This window comes from Pezoporus flaviventris, unplaced genomic scaffold (assembly GCF_033815535.1).
Source record: "Pezoporus flaviventris isolate CSIRO_AGI_PZ_B2104156 unplaced genomic scaffold, CSIRO_AGI_Pfla_v1 ptg000045l, whole genome shotgun sequence".
Lineage (NCBI taxonomy): Eukaryota > Metazoa > Chordata > Aves > Psittaciformes > Psittacidae > Pezoporus > Pezoporus flaviventris.
In genome coordinates, this window is record NW_026892593.1 from 5,754,222 (window position 1) to 5,771,908 (window position 17,687).

The 17,687-nt window shown below is 37.6% G+C and overlaps 1 protein-coding gene across 6 annotated transcripts in view; it reads left to right on the forward strand.

Moving 5' to 3' along the window:
- The window catches only part of PCLO (piccolo presynaptic cytomatrix protein), a 354,829-nt gene extending 338,333 nt beyond the window's left edge, over nucleotides 1–16,496 (forward strand). For all 6 annotated transcript variants that reach the window (XM_061467286.1, XM_061467287.1, XM_061467291.1 and 3 more), the window contains 3 exons: nucleotides 5,856–5,990; nucleotides 6,628–6,773; nucleotides 11,792–16,496. In XM_061467286.1, coding sequence (XP_061323270.1) covers nucleotides 5,856–5,990; nucleotides 6,628–6,773; nucleotides 11,792–11,932 — 422 coding nt within the window. In that variant the 3' untranslated portion in view covers nucleotides 11,933–16,496. The remainder of the gene's footprint in view (nucleotides 1–5,855; nucleotides 5,991–6,627; nucleotides 6,774–11,791) is intronic.
- Nucleotides 16,497–17,687: the final 1,191 nt, after the last annotated feature.

Sequence of the window (17,687 nt, forward strand, 5' to 3'; positions counted from 1 at the left end):
TCTTTCTTTACAGTATATGTGATCCCAGTTACTAAATACAAACAATTTTGAGTTAGAGAAGTGGATGTTATTATCTCTGCCTCTGAGATTAGGCACAGAGATGAAGTCTAAGATCACAGAGAGCTACTAAGGGACAGGAATCTCAGAACAAAACCCATGGTTTTGGGTTCTCTTTAATCATGTCCCATGTTTTAAAGCTGTAATTTTTGCTTTTTTTGAATGAATTTCTCAAGGACCCACCTTGGATTCCTTAGACTTTTTTTGATATTCTACTACATATTCTAACTTTCTAAATGTTGCAAACACCCCCCAGTATAGCTGAACACAGCACTTAGTTTATTAAAGAAATCCATAGAGAACATAGGGAACATTTGAGTTGCTTAAAGAGATAAATGTAGCTGCACCAAGTCCAGGTCATTAGACATCCATGAGACAAAAGGTAGTAAAATGCATCAAAGAAATGCCTGCTTAATATCAATAAACACTGTACTGAGCTCACAGAGGTTCATTAATTTAATCTTGCAGGGTATCAAAACAGATAAAGACCTAAGGAAATGAAATTAGTTGTAACAGAAGACGTCTTTATTTTTCATCATATGCCTATGATGACACCATGGTAATCATTACTCACCTCTTCATCTCAGACTGAAGGATTATGGAAATTCCGAGGCTTGTTGCTCTCAGGAATTATAGCTATAACATTCAGAAGAAACAATACTTCATATTATACTCAGAAATGTTTTTAAGACAAATTGTGTGGCAGATTTCATTCACTTCAGTTTGTTCGTGGGGAACACTCACGCAAAATACAAAATACCAGAAAGTACGAAATACCAGAAGCCGCTAATGCAAAAAATCTATGGTGATTCTTTATTCCCAAACCTCCCTCAAGAGAACATTTTACAGAGTTGCACCATGTAGTCTCACAACTGGCATTTGCAGCGTCACATAATTTCTCTCTTTGGTTGACTCCCTGATCAGGATTCTCTAGTGTCCATACTGAATTATTTAATTTCCTCCTGGGAATTCTGCTAACATAGATTTGTTCTTTCTGAAAAAAAAAAGGTAGATTCTGGAGAGACTCTGCTCATCTCCCAACAGCACAGAGGGCATGTTTGTTTCCCTGTGCTCTATACAGACAGTCAGCAACAACACAGCTAGCCCTGCATCACCAAATACTCCAACATTCTCCCTTGCTATCCCTGAGGGAAGCATCATGTTTTCTGTATACCAACATCATCATGCTACAGAAGGACAATTCTAATTTTCTCAGGTTCATTGCACTAAAATATCACAAAAAAAAAGAAAACCCAAACACTTCTGTGTTCTTGCCATGAGACAACAAGAAGAGGGTCAGAAGACATAGGCCTACCGACAAAGCAGTGTGGATGTGGAATGTGTCTGGTCTTCTTTCAAGGGGGTTTGCCTGCAACATCAGAGCAAGCCTTATTCTTCACCAACACTAGGTTAACCTTGGATTGTTCTCTGGGATGGGTGTGTTCAGAGGTACAGAAATAATGAGTACTCATAATCAGAAAGTGTAGAAATAAACTGAAGAAGTGTGTATACTTCTTTAAGTACAACTGTCTCTCTGAAAACACACAAAAGCAAAAATAGGAGGAGAAATCCTGCTAAAGAAAATCATGGCTCTATGTTCCTTCCTCTTTTACAGTCATAGACTCAAAGAATGGTTTGGGTTGGAAAGGACCTTAAAGATCATTTAGTTCCAATCTCTTGCCATGGGCAGAGACACCTTCCACTAGAGCAGGTTGCTCAAAGCCCCCTCCAACCTGGCCTTGAACACTGCCAGGGATGGGGAGCCACAGCTTCTCTGGGCACCTTGTGCCAGCTCCTCAACACTCTCACAGTAAAGAACTCTTTCCTAGAATCTAACCTAAATCTAACCTCTTGCAGTCTAACGCCATTCTCACAGTCATGGCCTTGTACAAGGTCCCTCTCCAGCATTCTTGTAGGCCTCTTTTAGGTACTGGAAGCTGCTCTAAGATCTCCCTTGAGCTCTCTCTTCTTCAGGCTGAACAACCCCCAACTCTCTCAGACTGGTTGCGTAGGAGAGGTGCTCCAACCCTCTGATCATCTTCCTGGACCTCCTCTGGACTTACTTTAACAGGTCCATGTCCTTCTTACATTGGGAGTCCCAGAGCTGAATGCAGTCCGCTAGGTGGGATATCACAAGAGCAGAATACAGGAAGAGAATTTCCTGACCACTCTTCTTGTGATGCAGCCCAGCATCACCAACATTGAAGGAGGTATTCCATTAATATTACCCAGCTTTCTTGGGCTCCTCTTCCCTCCAGGGCTTTATCCCATGATAATCTGCCAAGCAGATCCCTGAAGAAGCCAAAGTCTGCTCTCCTGAAGTCCAGAGTAATGAGCTTACTGCACGCCATCCTAGCTGCCCTAAGAGTCACTGCAGTCAAGGCTGCCATTTAGCTTCACATTCCAACCACCCCCTTCCTTTCAGTGAGAACAGGGTCCTGGTGATTTTGTGGTTGTTGCAGTTGTTTTTTGTTCAGTTGGTGATTTTATCTGGTTTGTGCTGCTTATTTTTTCCACCATCTGAATTCTTTGATTAAGCAGTAGGAGGATGATCTGTACCACATGGAATTAAAAAAAAAAACCCAAACCAACCAAGCCCCCACCAGTACAACCTCCAATTATCATTGCCACACTCAGTAGGCCAGACCCACTGGAAACTTCTCAGAAGGAAAATCCTTGACCATAAAATATATGAGTCTTGAAGCTCCAGAAGATAATTAGAAGATAATTTCTTACTTATTTTGCAAGCAATGATTCTGTTATAAAAAAAAATAATATGAGAAATTATTTTCAATATCCCCCTGTTTTGAATTCTTCTGGGTTTTGAATTTTATTTTGAATTCTACTGCTCTTGCTCACTCTTCTGGAACAGAAGGAGCCCTTACTAACTTATATACAACCATGAAACAAATGTCAGTTTATATATTTCCTCAATTTTGTTTTTTGTCCATCTGGCATCTATTCAGAATATTAGTCTAGGATTGCTCATCAGGTAGCAACATTGAGGCATCTCATATTTAAATTTCCAAGTTTAACATACTCACACTAGAGTATGTGAATAGACAGTCAATCTATCTAATTTACATTTAGACAATTGAACTGAATTAAATTCCTGCCATTGTCCAGTGAGATTTACTTGCTCATTTAAATACGTTGCTGAATCAGCCTTGATAACACAAGCTGATGGAGACAACTATTTACTGCTGTCTTAGGCAATTTTGCTTAACAGACATCTGATCAAAAATGGAATAGGAGCACAATCCATAATTAACAGTGGAAGTTGACAACAACAGTGCAGATGACACATCCTGTGATTTAAGCACAGAGTCAAGACTAACAGCAGAACCAATTAACCTTTCAAAGCATGGATTGTGACAGTTCTACAAGAGGGACATCTCATGTTGCCATCACCACGGCAAATTTAAACCCCTTGATTTCTGAAATACCTTGCACCGATTTAGTTAATTGACCATCACCTTTTAATTGTTACTAGTTGTTTAATAAATCTGGTCCCTAAAAAGAGGTGTATTGTCATGTAAAAATATCATTGATATATTTAATCATAGCCATATTTTTAAAGAAGTAATTAGTTACTGTTAACATGTTCCTAAAGTGAACACAATGTTGCTGTGCATGCCCACGGTCCTCCTCAGTAATTTTGTGTTTGATATACATATGTAACAGGTAAAATATTGCACAAATTCAATTTAAGTGTTTCTTATTCTTTTCAATATTTACTTTACCCTTTGTTTGTAGAAAACAATTTCATCCTTTTTCACTCCTTGTTTCCTAGGCTCAGTCAGAACATAATCATTTTAGTTCTTTACTATATGCCACTGTGATAATCCTGGTTTGCACTTGTTTCATCTAGCATCATCTTTATTGAAACAAATATTAATATTAAAGTTGCAAATTATTTTCCAGTATCTTAGAAAGCCATATTAGTACTTTTCTAGAAAGATAAGCAATGTCTTTTCACTATATTTACTTTTTTTTCAGAGTTGCATTGTAGCATTTATTTATCATCATCCAGTCTACCAAAATACCCACTATCAGTTCCATTTACACATAAGTTACAATTAAAGTTTTCTGAACTTATGTAAGAATGCAAAAAGTTGTGATTTGGAACTGTATTTTAAGTTATTTCTACCAATTAAATCCTCAGGGTCAGCCAATCCCATGACACCCTGAAGAATTTTATTACAAAGAACATTCTTGTCCAGCTTAGCCCACTGTGGCCTCTCTCAACAGCTCATAGACAGCTCATTATTAACAGATCTCCTCATCAGCATATCTCTTTTTCCAGTTAAAGAATCAGTTCCACAAACCAGTGTACCTTTGCTCTATTCTTACACACTGCCAAAGGAAAGATGCAATGTACATATGCGAGAAAGAGTGAAAAGCCAGGCCACGGAAGGAATAGGAATCTTCAAAATTCTGCTAGGTTTTGAAGTGGTGATTCATTTTAGTGCAATATTTCATAAGGCTGATGTTACGGCTTTTTTACTGCATGCTGTGGGAGAAATGAAAATTAGTATGGAAGGACAAGAAAGCTATCATGGTTCATGTGCTTGCAGCTGGAGATCATTGTTTTCCTCATGAGGCTTAAGTAGTAAATCAGGATATTTGTCATAAAGAGTATCCCAACTACAGATGGTCTTTGCTGCTGCCATCACAAAACTTGGGCTCCATTCTCTTTGTAAATGTATAGCAGAAAACAAGATGCTATTATTGTTCAAACCTATAGGAAGGGGTTTGTGGTGAGTAAATATAGGGAAAGAATCACTTTCATCTGAACAGGTCCTCTGCCACCTTACAAACTATGGGTGAAATGCTGACCCAGTTGAACCCCAATTGAAAATTTGTATTGACTGTAACTAGATTCCAGCTTGAGTTTGTGAGGATGCTTGGGGCCCCACATTGTAGCTGTGATTGTTTGTTATTAATTTTTTCATTCATGATCCCAAAATATATTTTAAGTAGGAAAAAAAAAGAGAATGTAGGATTGCACATGAACATCTGTGAAGTAACAGATGGCATTTTTAGTGAGGATTATTCAAATATGGTTATACATTTTTAATACAAGTAAGTGATATCTCAATGCCACTTGGTAACATTCTACTCTTTATGAAAGAAGCTTCTCCAGATGTGTCATAATTGTTTATTTCTGCAGAATTGCTTTGTTCCTTACAATATCTTGGCACCAGCTTCTAGAATTTCCTGGTAATGCTTTAAAGCCTCAGCCTGCTGGCACCAGAAACTAGGTAATAAAGACTTCCAGAGGCTTTATGGTTTGGTTTCTTTATAATGTCTAAAGAGAAGAGGAAGGTGAAATAGTATTTTACAGTAACAGGACAATAGATATAGAAACACAACCCTTGTTATGACATGATGCTATTATAGACAGCAGAGGGTATGGGCTCTGCTTATGCCACCATACTCATTTAGAAGATGTAGCTCTGTTCTACATTGCCTGGCTTCAGTAAAACCTTATGGGAGGACAAAGAGGAAAGGTAATTGCCTGTATTCCCTTCTGTGCCTTCTCTCCATTTCTGGACTGATTTAGAGAGGAAATCCGTACAAAGTAGGAATAATGGGCCTGTATTTCTGGCTACATGACACGTAAGAAGGAAAATCACCTTTACTTTTAAAGTCACAGTAACTACTTCCCTTAAAATTGTGTGAATGATACTGCTCCATATTCGTAGGAAGGTGAAATGAAATGCTAACTTCACCAAAGCCTTAATTCAGTCACTTTCCTTTTAAAATAATGAGGGTTGCTTTTTTTGGTTTTCCAGGTAAAACACAGGTTATGGGTGAAATCAAGATTGCATTAAAGAAGGAAATGAAGACAGACGGAGAACAGCTGATAGTAGAAATCCTTCAGTGCAGAAATATCACATACAAATTTAAATCTCCAGATCATCTACCAGGTATCACACAGAAACCACCTTTACAATACTCTGAGAACACTAGGGAGGATGTATCTGAAGTCATTTAACGTCACCACTAAAACAGGGAAAAATGTGCTTCTTAACCAGAATGACATATTTTATAAGATTCTATTTGAAGTGCTTTTTTTCTCCTATGAGAAATTTTACTGAAAGTAAAAACGTTTTGTAGAAGCAAATTACACTTTCAGAAGTTAATCCTCTTTTTCATTTACTTTTGATTGTTTAAAATTAATCCTCTTTTAAGTTTAAATTAATCCTCTTTTAAGTTTAATAAAAAAATATAATTCCTTAGATTATTAAAGAACAATGATATGGACGGAAAAATTGTATTTTGGAGAGAAAGCTTTTTAAAATTTAAAAATGCATGCTAATAACAATATTTTCATATGTAAAAATGACATCAAGGTGTTTGTTCTGTTAATGTCATCACTGTAAACACAAAATAATTCCCTTGGAGTGAGTGGGGTGATTCCATTTCTACATCATGCGAATGAGAACAAAATATGGCTCTGTAAAGTACCATGCTCTGATTTGTCACACTTCCCTTCTGTTGAAATCATTAACAATGATTATTTAACAGCTTCTGTATTTAACTCATTGAAATCTTCTTCCCCAGACCTGTATGTGAAGCTGTATGTTGTCAATATGACTACCCAAAAGAGAGTAATTAAGAAGAAAACCAGGGTATGCAGACATGACCGAGAGCCTTCATTCAATGAAACATTTAGATTTAGCTTGAGTCCTGCTGGGCATTCTCTTCAGGTAATTCTTCATTTTATTAAAACCTAATTTTGGATGTAGTCCATGTTGTGCTATGGGCATGTGAGACCAATATTCTACCTCAATTGTTTGCTGAAAATTACAAAGGAAATAACACAATTGCATAATAATGGAAATACTGGGCTGAAGGAGACTTTACAAGAAGGTTTAATCCATTGCCCCACACTGAGGAAGGGTATTTATAGACTGAAAGAGTCTGAAAGTTTTAAGCTTGATCTGTTCTTACAACCCCCTGAAGAAAAAAGTTACGGATGCCTTCCAAAAAATATTTTCTATGCATTTAGAACGTTTAGTGTAGTACCTAAATTAAATACACTGTATTTTAAATTAATTTAAACTATCCTTATGTAACCTCTAAAAGCACAGAGGAAAACTGATCTTTCTTTTTTATAAAAAAAAGTTTGCACACTGGAATGTTGTTATCATACCTCTCCTCCCTGTTTTTCCAGGCTTGGTAAATGAAATTTCTTTGATGTATCCTGTCGCCTAAATAACTAATGGTTTTATCATTATCTCCAGTTCTTCAACTTCTTTAAAAGTTGTTGGTGACTAGGATTAGACACAGTAGTCATAATGTCAGATACTGCAAAACTACTGATTATGCCAATCAAAATATTCATGAAACATATAATGAAACATATGTAAAGAAGATGACAGTATTTTCATCTGTGGCACACCAAATGATATGTGGAACTGATTTAGGGATAGTCTCTCTCCTGTGTTTTAGTTGCTTAGACAGATCTGATCATTTGGTCAGATTTACCTTTTTAGATGGTGAGGATTCACTTTACTTACTTTAATTTACTTTCATATGAGTAGATAACTAATATAAGCCAGATATTAAGGCTTCCTTTAGTCAGTGGATAGGTATGGACAATACCAGGTGTATATGCATGCTAAACTTAAAAGTAAGTGGGAGGAATTGTTGAGCATACCAGCATTCATTCAATGTACCTTGAAATCTGGAAGACTGAGGTAAACAAGCCAGCTACATTTCGATGACTAAAGTTAAACTGGATTATCTGAATGCTATGTTACGCTTATTAGTTGTATCATTAAAATTAAAGCCAAAATGGATGTCACTTACAAAACAAGGCCAACAGAAATAGATACTCTTTTCCCTGTGTTAAGGTGTCCTAACACCCTTATTGATTCAACAGACTTAATGAAATATTTAAGTTGTTATATTACCCAGAAAAAATGCAGAGTAGTCAATAAAGTCTTGACAAAGCTGAAGAGCTAATATATCTGTAAGAAATGTGCTTCCAGTGGTGGTTTGATGAGGAAACTGTAAGGGGTGTGTAGACCAGTAAAGAAAAACTCACAGAGCCCTACAGAAAAACAAGCCATCAAGTTGCTAGTGAGGGAGACGGTGAGGGAGGTAGCCATAGGAACAATCAGCCTGAGACTTGGCAACATTTCCTTAGAAACTCTGTGATATGTACTGGGGCTGCACACCAGGCTTAAGAGAACAAAGGCTGTAAAAGTAGAGAGGAACAAGTTTAAAAGAAACAAAAGGTGTTTCTTCATGAAATTTGTAGTTTGAGCTGTAAAATTTATTGCCCTATTGTGGATAATAAATAATTTCATGGAAAAAGTAATTGGAGAAAACAATTGGACAAATTCATGAGGAAAATACCTCATAGTCTGTTAAATGCAAACAGCCCACTTGTGAGTCAGGAAGTCAATAGTCCACATGTATTTTGAGAAAGTGACACTACATGGTTGCCTTGTTCTTATAATCTTCCTTATACACCACCCTATACTCTTTCGAAAGCAGAATATTTGCCTGGAGAGATCTTTAATCTGACTCAATACACCTGTTTTTATACACTCTTTGCACTTATTAGACAGTTTATTTCAGACAAAGCATGAAGTTTGTTGATTTGAATGCATAATTTGAAGGATCCTGTGTAACATTATCTAGGTGTTCCTGCTCCGGCAGGGGGATTGGACTAGATGATCTTTCGAGGTCCCTTCCAATCTCTAACATACTGTGATACTGTGTGTGTGATGAGCATTAGGGGAAAAGAAATGGACATTGTCAAAAGAGATGTGGGAGAAAAACAAAACCAGAATGCATAGAACAAAAATGGAATTGGAAGATTAGGAGGGGAAATAAGATCAGAAAGAGGGAGTAAGATGAGATCAAACTTACTTAATAATCATAGAAAGTACATTGTAAAGAGAGATGAGAATGAACTGGAGGCAGGAATTAGGACAAGGGTCTGCACTCAAAAATTCAGCAGCAAGAGGTGTGAATATTAGTCATAAAAATGGGACACTGAGTTATTGAGAAAGAAAAAACACACAAAAAAAAGACAAGAAATAAAGAAATAAAAGGAGAAGAGAAGAATTTCCAGAATTTTCTGGTCAAGAGTATTTGAAATAAGGAAAAGACATCCTGAGGATTAGAAACCGAGACTAGCTGATTCAGGATAACAAGTCTGAAATTTAAAGCAGGGAAGAAACAAGACTGAGAGACAGATAAACTAGAGAGGACAGATACTAGGGATCCACCTGGGAGGAGTGGAGAGAAGGATAAAGGACTGAAGCGATGAAAAATTTGTAAGGAATTTTTCCTCTCCCAATACTGTGGATGTGTCAGAATGAAAATGTTCCTCAGAAAACATTTCAACAGGTTTCATACAAGCACTTGCCTCAGCCCTTGGCAGTTTGCTTGCTCAATTCCCTGATTTCCCGGTTCCTTGGCAACCCACCTGGGACTCTTCTTGAAAACACTAAGATCCTGGCTCCTTTGTCTTGTTCCTTATCTGGCTCCTGGCTGACTGGCTAGCTGCAATTACAAATACATAATGTCTTTTCTGAGGGTAATCAGAAAAACCCAAAAGAATGTTTTTCACAGATGTTCTGGTTTGGCTTGCCAGCTTCTGCGCTGCTCATTTCTTCAGGAAACATCGAACCAAGTGACCTAGAAAGTCAGCAGCAGTGGAGGCAGGATGCTGGTTTACCCCAAGGCTTTCTGATGAGTGGAGTTCCCTAAACAGCTTAGTGCCTAAGGGTCTTTTGGTCCTCCCTCCTCAAACCTGTTGACTAATGGGCATGTAGGTGTTGAAGCTGTACAGGTACATACGTTACTTGCCGAGTGGTATCAAAATTGGGAACTGGGAAACTTATCCAGGAAAATTATGGCAAACTTCTTCTGTTTTTTAAAATTTCCATTGTAATGCAAAGTTTGCATTTCTTAGTTTGCTCCCCAGATTAGAATGGAGCTTTTAAAAAAAAAATTGATATTCTTGAATACTGGAAATTCAAGTTCTTCTGCAGTTCTGTTATGTGTCTACCGCCATATGGTCTTTCCCAGCATCTCATCCTTGAGTTCTGCAATTCCTTTGTTAGCCTAGATCTTTTGAAACCAAACAACAAAATGTCCTATTTTACTTTCCTGCTGACTCATACAGAAGGTGACAGCCTCCTACTCTTAGCAGTTACCTCACTTGCTCATTGCTGGAAGTCTGCTTAGTGACTGTTGTTATTACAAACCTCCTGCTAATCCTACCATGGAAATACAATCTTTCATGAGTTCTTTTTCTTTTTTAAGAACTTAGTAAGTTGATAGAAGAAAAACAACAAAAAAAACACACAACATTGAGTTTGTTGATTCACTTAATAATTAAGAAAATCTAAAATTTACCTGCATGTGTATAACTCACCCCCTGAATCATATGTATTATTAAACATTTTCTCTCAGAAATATGTAAAATGAACCTATAGAATCCGTCAGAGGAATCTATTGCTTGTATAGCATGAAGCTCAGCTGGAAAACCTCTGCATATATGATATATATTGGAGAATCTTGAGCACCCAAGCCTGCATAGCTCATGTGAGTGCCTGGGCTGTTCCCAGCACTTCCCACTCTCCACAGCTGGGAGAGCAAAAGCTGTCAGACCAGTAGCTCTCAGCAGAGACATAGCAGGAATGAGATTTCAGACCAAGTCTGTATTTTAGGTTCGACTACTGCTTGCAGAAACTAGAACCTTGGACTTTCTCACATGCTAGTCTGCTTGGAGCTACAGCCTATATGTAGAGTACCCTCTGACCTCCTGTCGTGGTTTAAACCCAGTCAGGTAACTTGTTCACTCACTCCCAGTGAGTGGTGCCGAGCTGACAACAATCGAGGTCCGTGTCCGTCTCCCCCCCCCCCCCGCACCGGGGCTCTCGCCTTCCCCGCTCCCGGAGGAACGGGGAGGAGGATCGAGAGAGTGCAACTCCTACGGGATGAGACAAGAACAGTCCAGCAACAAATCACCACCGCTACTATCAGCTAAAACAATGATAAGGGAAAATAACAAGGGAAGAGAATACGATACCACCGGCCAAGAAAGTGAGTTCCACCCGAAGCCCGTGTCCTTCCAGGTAACTCCCAGTTACCTCCCCACCCCGGGCATGACGTGCTGTGGTATGGAATACCTCCCCGGCTAGCCCGGGTCAGGCACCCCGTCTCTGCTTCCTCACAGCTTCCCCTCCTCCCTGGCAGAGCATGAGCCTCACAGAGTCCTTGGTCAGGGTAAACATCACTTAGCAACAACTGAAAACATCGGCTTCACCAACACTGTTCTCAAGCTAGAAGTCAAAACACAGCACTGCACCAGTTAACACAAAGGAAAAACATGACTGCTACTGCTGAACCCAGGACACCTCCACATACTTAAAAGAGCTGGTACTTTGCCTTCATGAAGCTTTACCCTGTATCTTAAAACTTGAGTTTGCATTTGTCTTTGGTAACCAGCAGGTGAACAAATTGCTTACTGAAGTTCGTCACCTTCTAGTTGCTACATGCCATGATAATAAAACAGAAGAGGGGAAGGTTCAATTTTCAAGAGGCTTGCTTTCTGTTGGGAGGTGACTATATATAAAGGGTTATGTTTCTTTTCTGCGGGTACAGAGCTTGACATTTCTGAATCTTTCATGTTTGCTAAGAAATGCGGTATGTTAATATGCACATTGATAATTATTTATTGTTGTTATTATTTTCCCAGATTCTGCTTGTTTCCAATGGAGGGAAGTTTATGAAAAAGACACTGATTGGGGAAGCTTATATCTGGCTTGACAAAGTGGATCTAAGGAAAAGAATAGTAAACTGGCACAAACTGTTGGTCAGCTCCACACAAACACACTGAGCAGAGATGTTTGCTTAGGGCACAAAATCTGCAGAGTCTGCTATAAACAGCATCACTCCAAGACTATAGTTTGATATCATTGTGTTTAGCTAGTCTTTCAGAATACAAAGTAGAAAAGAGCAGTCTCTGGGCTACATAGCACACTTAAATGAGGGCTAGTGCATTTGTTTTGCTGCAAAAGACAGCAAAAGTAAAAGAAAACCTGGGCCCAGAAGTTAAAGTGCGGCTGTTTGAACTGAAGACTGACATGAGGGCTCAGTGATGTTGGACTCTTTGTGAAGAGAGTAACTGTGAAGGAAATAATGAAGGCTGGAAGGCAGGTGTTAATGCAGAGTTCAGCTGCAGCCGGAGGTAGTGTGATTGGAAGAGCAGTCTGGTTTTCTGCGCAACCAGAAGGAGATCACTTTATGCAAAAACACCTACGGTGACTGACTTTCCAGATCTCACTTATCAGAAGTGCAAAACTTGCTCCTCTGCACCTTAAGATCTCTGATAATTCTCTGTAGTGAGACTATGCCACTTGACACAAACTGCAAGGTGTGATAATGTTATTTTACATTATTTTTTCCTTCTTTATTTTTCCTTCAAAAACTATGCTGTGAAGAATCAGATCTGATTGTTTCATTTGTTTCTGTGTGTTAACAATGAATTTAAACCACTGTCCTGAAAAGTAAGTGATAAAAACATATAAATGGTCTATAATTTGGGATGTGGTTTGAAATAAAAAGGACAGGATGCAAACTGCACTATAAGAGGAAGAAAAAAATGCTGGTTTGATGCCAGTGACACCATACTTCACCCTTCGCTTTGAATCGGCAGTTTTAAAAAAGTTTGGAATTGAAGAGACTTAGGCACTAGGACTAATAGCATTATTCCAACTAGTCCTTCCACTTTCAGAACCAGTCTTTACTGAAACTGTGCAGAGATGATGAATTCTAGGCTATTTTGTGGGTACTTTGGAGCAGTGAACCCACTATGCCAACATCAAACCACTCGGTGCAGGGCTCTGTATCACATCAGTGACACACTTGAAATCTAAAGGGAAGGGATAGCAGGGCAGTTACTGCCTGGATACTGTTGCATTAGAACAAATTAAGAACATCCTTTTGCTATCTCAGGTGAATGTCTTAGTGTAATCCACTCAACAGTGTGGCTTCTCAGTTAGGAAAGAAGTAAATAGGAAGATAACTTGCAACTGTGTCAGCACTTCCATGCTCAGAGTCCCACTTTCAGGGGCTTGAAGCCACGTAGTTAGACCATTTGGGAAGAAACTACTGCCTGGGATGGCTTAGGCTGGTTATGTTTTCCATTGTACCATTTTTGAAGATGGGAGAGTTTTTTCTCCCATTCCTAAAAGTATGGCAGTTTCTTTAAAAGACAAGAATCAATATGGTACTAAAATCCCATGTTGCTCAGAAATCATTTAATATTTCACAGCTTCGTTAAAAAGTAGTTTCCCTGAAAATATGACTTCATGACCTTTGCATATTTAAAAAGAAAATGACCAAAATTATGTGCTCCAGACATTTCTTTTTCTGGCCCAATAAGGGCTTTTCACAAATTACTTAATGTACATCGTCTTATATTTTCTCAATATATGTAGTACACTTCCACGGGTTGTGCAAGACCAACTTCTGGAAAATAATACATGCTTTTAAAAGAAGGAAAAAAAAAAAAAAGGATCAGTTTACTCAGAAGCTGGACTGACCATGAGAAAGTTACACCATTTAATCTGGTGACACTTCCCACATACAGTTTTTGATTTATCTTTGTCAACTTAAAATAATACTGTGGAAAAGGAATAGAAGAAGAAACACACAGAAGATATTAATGCTACACATACCAAGAAAACTCCTGTTAAGTTATTGATAACCTGCTGGTAGCCTGCTTACCTTGCAAGCAGAACAATCACATGAAAATCTTATTAGCTGTCCTAAAAACACAACATCACTGACAGTGGAAGTAGGATGTGTGTGCTTCAGTGTTGAATTCTATGCTTTCACCAGTATATGTATGCCCTACCTCTCATACATTTTGAAAACAGTCTTCTGGAGTTATTGTAAACATTCTATATGTTTTGATGTTGTGTATGTTTTTTATAAGAAGGTAAATACTTCAAAGAAAAAATCCCCAATCGAACCAAAAAGTCCTATGTGGGTATATTCAACATAATGTGTTGCTCTTTTGGTGGGTTATTTTGCATTCCTGATGACTATAGTGTGTTCTTTTCTTGAAAAAAATATCAAACTCCCCTTCCAACTTCTAGTTTCAATTACTGTGTGAAGTACAAACGGCGAGGTGGGCAATTTTGTGCAAACTGCTGGTAATTCTGTTCTCTCTAAGATTTTTTATAAAGACAGAGATTCATGCTGGCAGTTGCTATGGAGATTTCCAGCAGGAGCAAGCACTGTCTGGCTGCCTTTCTGGGATACCTGTAATCATCACTCTTAATTGAGAAATTGGATGGGCGTGCTTTGCTCTCACACACATACAAATGTGGCTATGTTTTTCTACCATAGTTGTGTTGAGTGGTATAGCTGTGGCTCTACGGAACAGCTACCTTTGTGGGTTAATCAGCTGTCAGCAACTGGTTTAACTCAGGCATCTTTGATTCTCTGATCAACACACAAAATGTTCCTGCATGTTGAAATGGCAGTTTTAGACCCCTGTCATGAAACGCAAAGAGTAGTTTGTCAGGAATGCAGCACTGTGTTGGCCAGCTGCAGGAAAGTTGGGACTCCTTTGGTGTCACCCTGGATGAGCTAGAGACAGACCTGGGCCCACACTCCCTCTTTTCCAATGCAGCATCTTTCAGAGGTCAGAGGATGCTTCCAAAGTGTGCCAAGTTCCTTTTTTGACCAAATTTCTAGGTTGTACTGGAATCACTCTATGCAACACAGGTTCGTGTTTGTTTGAATGCATTTTTTTTTCCCCCTTTTTTTTTTCCCCTTGTTTTATGAGTGGTCAGGAAAAACTCCCTTGTGACGTTTTGTGAAGAATAATCTAACAAGGACTATTAGTATTTTTTTACTTTTTTTGTATATATCTCAGTACATTTTTTTTTCATTTTTTTTCTCATTAAGTTTTGTTTCTTTTATCTGGCCAAAAGTGCTTAGATGTGGCAACAGCTTTTATAATTTCTGAGTGATTGATTAGTGATGAGTTCACGTATTTCTGTGTTTGCTTTGAAGACACGCTGCAGGGAGGCAACAGCAGAGGCATTTTAACTTTTTTTATTCATCAATCTGCTGAGTCAACAGAGATTGAAGCTGCTTCCTTGTTCAAGGCCTTGTATAGTGGAAACAAGCTGAAAAATGAGCAAAAGCACAGTGTGCGTGTTTACAAATGACAGGGATTTCTAACGTTATCATTATTATTATTATTATACATTCAGTGAGCAGCAAACAGCCACTTTTTTTTTTTCTTTTCAGGTTAAAACTAGACATGAGAGTTTCTATGATGAATGTTGAACTAGCCATTTATCATTACACTTTAAAGGGATAGTATCCAGGGGCAATGAGTGCTGCTCCTTTATTACCCATGTTTTTTACATTACATGGATCCTGTGTGGAAGAAACAAAAACCCAATCCAAACCAGTTGAAGTCAATAACAACTGATCTGTTGAATTAAACTCGCTTTAAATCAAAAACTGGGAAGTATTTATTTTTCTGGATGCTGGGTGTTTGCATGTTTTGGTTGTGGTAGCTGGTAACCAGCTGATATTGATTTGTACTTTGAGGATGATGATGAGGAAAAAGAAAACATCTATTATATTGTAAGCTAGTGTGTGCCCAATAGAGATTACTTAATTGGGAATTAGTTTCATGGAAATATCAGAAAGATGTTAATAGTATTTTTTTAAATTATTATTTGAATCATAACTGACACTATTTTAAGTACTTTATTTTCATTGCTACAATGTTGAATGTCCCAGATTTCATTATTTGAGTATATATCTAGATATGTACATACATATGTGAATAAGACAGAAAATTCGCCTTTGTGTGAGTGTGACTTATAAAGGTAATGAAACAGAGAGGAAATTTAGTGTAAGTATCCACCTACATTATATTTAACCACTAGTCCTAAATGCCTTGTGAATTTTCAGTACACATGGCATGTAGGATCAGTTACTCTTTATAAATACATGTTGCCTTCAGAAGGAAAATAGAAAGAATAACCGGATACTCTCTCTTTAAATCATAAGAAGCATTTTAATGTTTTCTATATGTTTGGTTTTATTATTTTGCAAAGATTAATAAGCAAATATATCAATGAGCTCAAAAATTATAATATATATAGATATCCATAATGCAAAATAGATGATTTGAGAGAAAGCTGTTTTCTTAATTTGTTACCCTGTAAATAAGTATACATTTTTGTAAAACAAACTGAGTTTAACTCATTAATTCCATCTGACATCCAAGCATGTGAACGTGTCCTTATTTGGTTGTATCTTATAGATGTTCAGTGGCGTGCTCAGGTGCTCAACAATGGCTGACTAGCGTGTGTGCTGTCATGCTACGGACAACGTGTACAGCATACCCAATGTTTAAAAAATAATCCCAAAACACAAAAAAAAAACCACAAAAACAAACAAACAAAAAAAAAGATTAGTCCTTGGAGAAATGTAATGTTTCCACAGTGATTGTTGCATGCATAGGTGGTGGTTTGTTGATATTCATTTTGGTTTGAATTTCCTTTAATTTTCATTTTTTTTCCAGATTCATCAGGCAAAAAAAAAACCAAAAAAAAAACCAAAAAAAAAAAAAAACCAAAAAAAAAAACAGACCTGTTCGAAAACTTGTAAAAACTTGAAACAAAAGCGGTATGAAAATTGTATAAAAATGCTTGTAAATCTGTTTCAGTTTTCACTTTATGTATAAATCCATGTCATGGTTTTGTGATTGTATACAGGATGTATCTTGAGAACTTATGCAAATTGTGCTCTATAAAGGCTGTTATTCCAGTCTGACAAATAAATATTTAAAATATCTGGTTTGGTTTCTTTTCCCTAATTAATACAAAAATATATTTTGCTGTTTCGGATTTCCCATGTGTTGACCATAGTGGTTTTATTGTAATGCTGTACACACTGCCCATATTCATCTATTCTGTTTCATCATTAGCACACCTCCCTGGGTATTACTAGTGTCCCACGTTTCATTTTGAAGAAATGGTTAGTTCACCAAAAATTTTCTTCAAACAAATCAGAACCAGGATCCACATGCAGCTCGTTGATGTCTTCACACAGATTCATCTCTGGTGTCCTATATAGACAACAAATAAAGGTGAATACATCAGCACAGTTTAGAAACATACAGGGTTCTGTCTCCTCACTGCAAGCAAAAGACAAAAATGTAGCCTAACTATGTATCCTTTTAAGTTCCAGAGGAAGGCAGAATAAGAAAGCATCTGATAAATTATAAAAGGATTTTCTGGCTCTTTCCTCCAGTAGAAAGATGGAATGATTTTCAGGAACAATGTCTTTTAGAACCATAAACAAAAAATAAGTTTCTTTCAGCAATCATTTTTTATATTACTCAATTGTACTTGACTTGCTGAATGTCTATGAGGTTTTCACATAGAACCTGAATCTCTGAGTCATGTCTAGACCTATATTTTCTATATTTGCCTAGTTTCCTGCCTTGATACAAATAATAAAACATTTATACACCTGGGTCAAAGCAATCCCAGGCACAGCTACAGGTTGGGCAGAGAAGAGATTCAGAGCAGCCCTGTGGAGAAGGACTT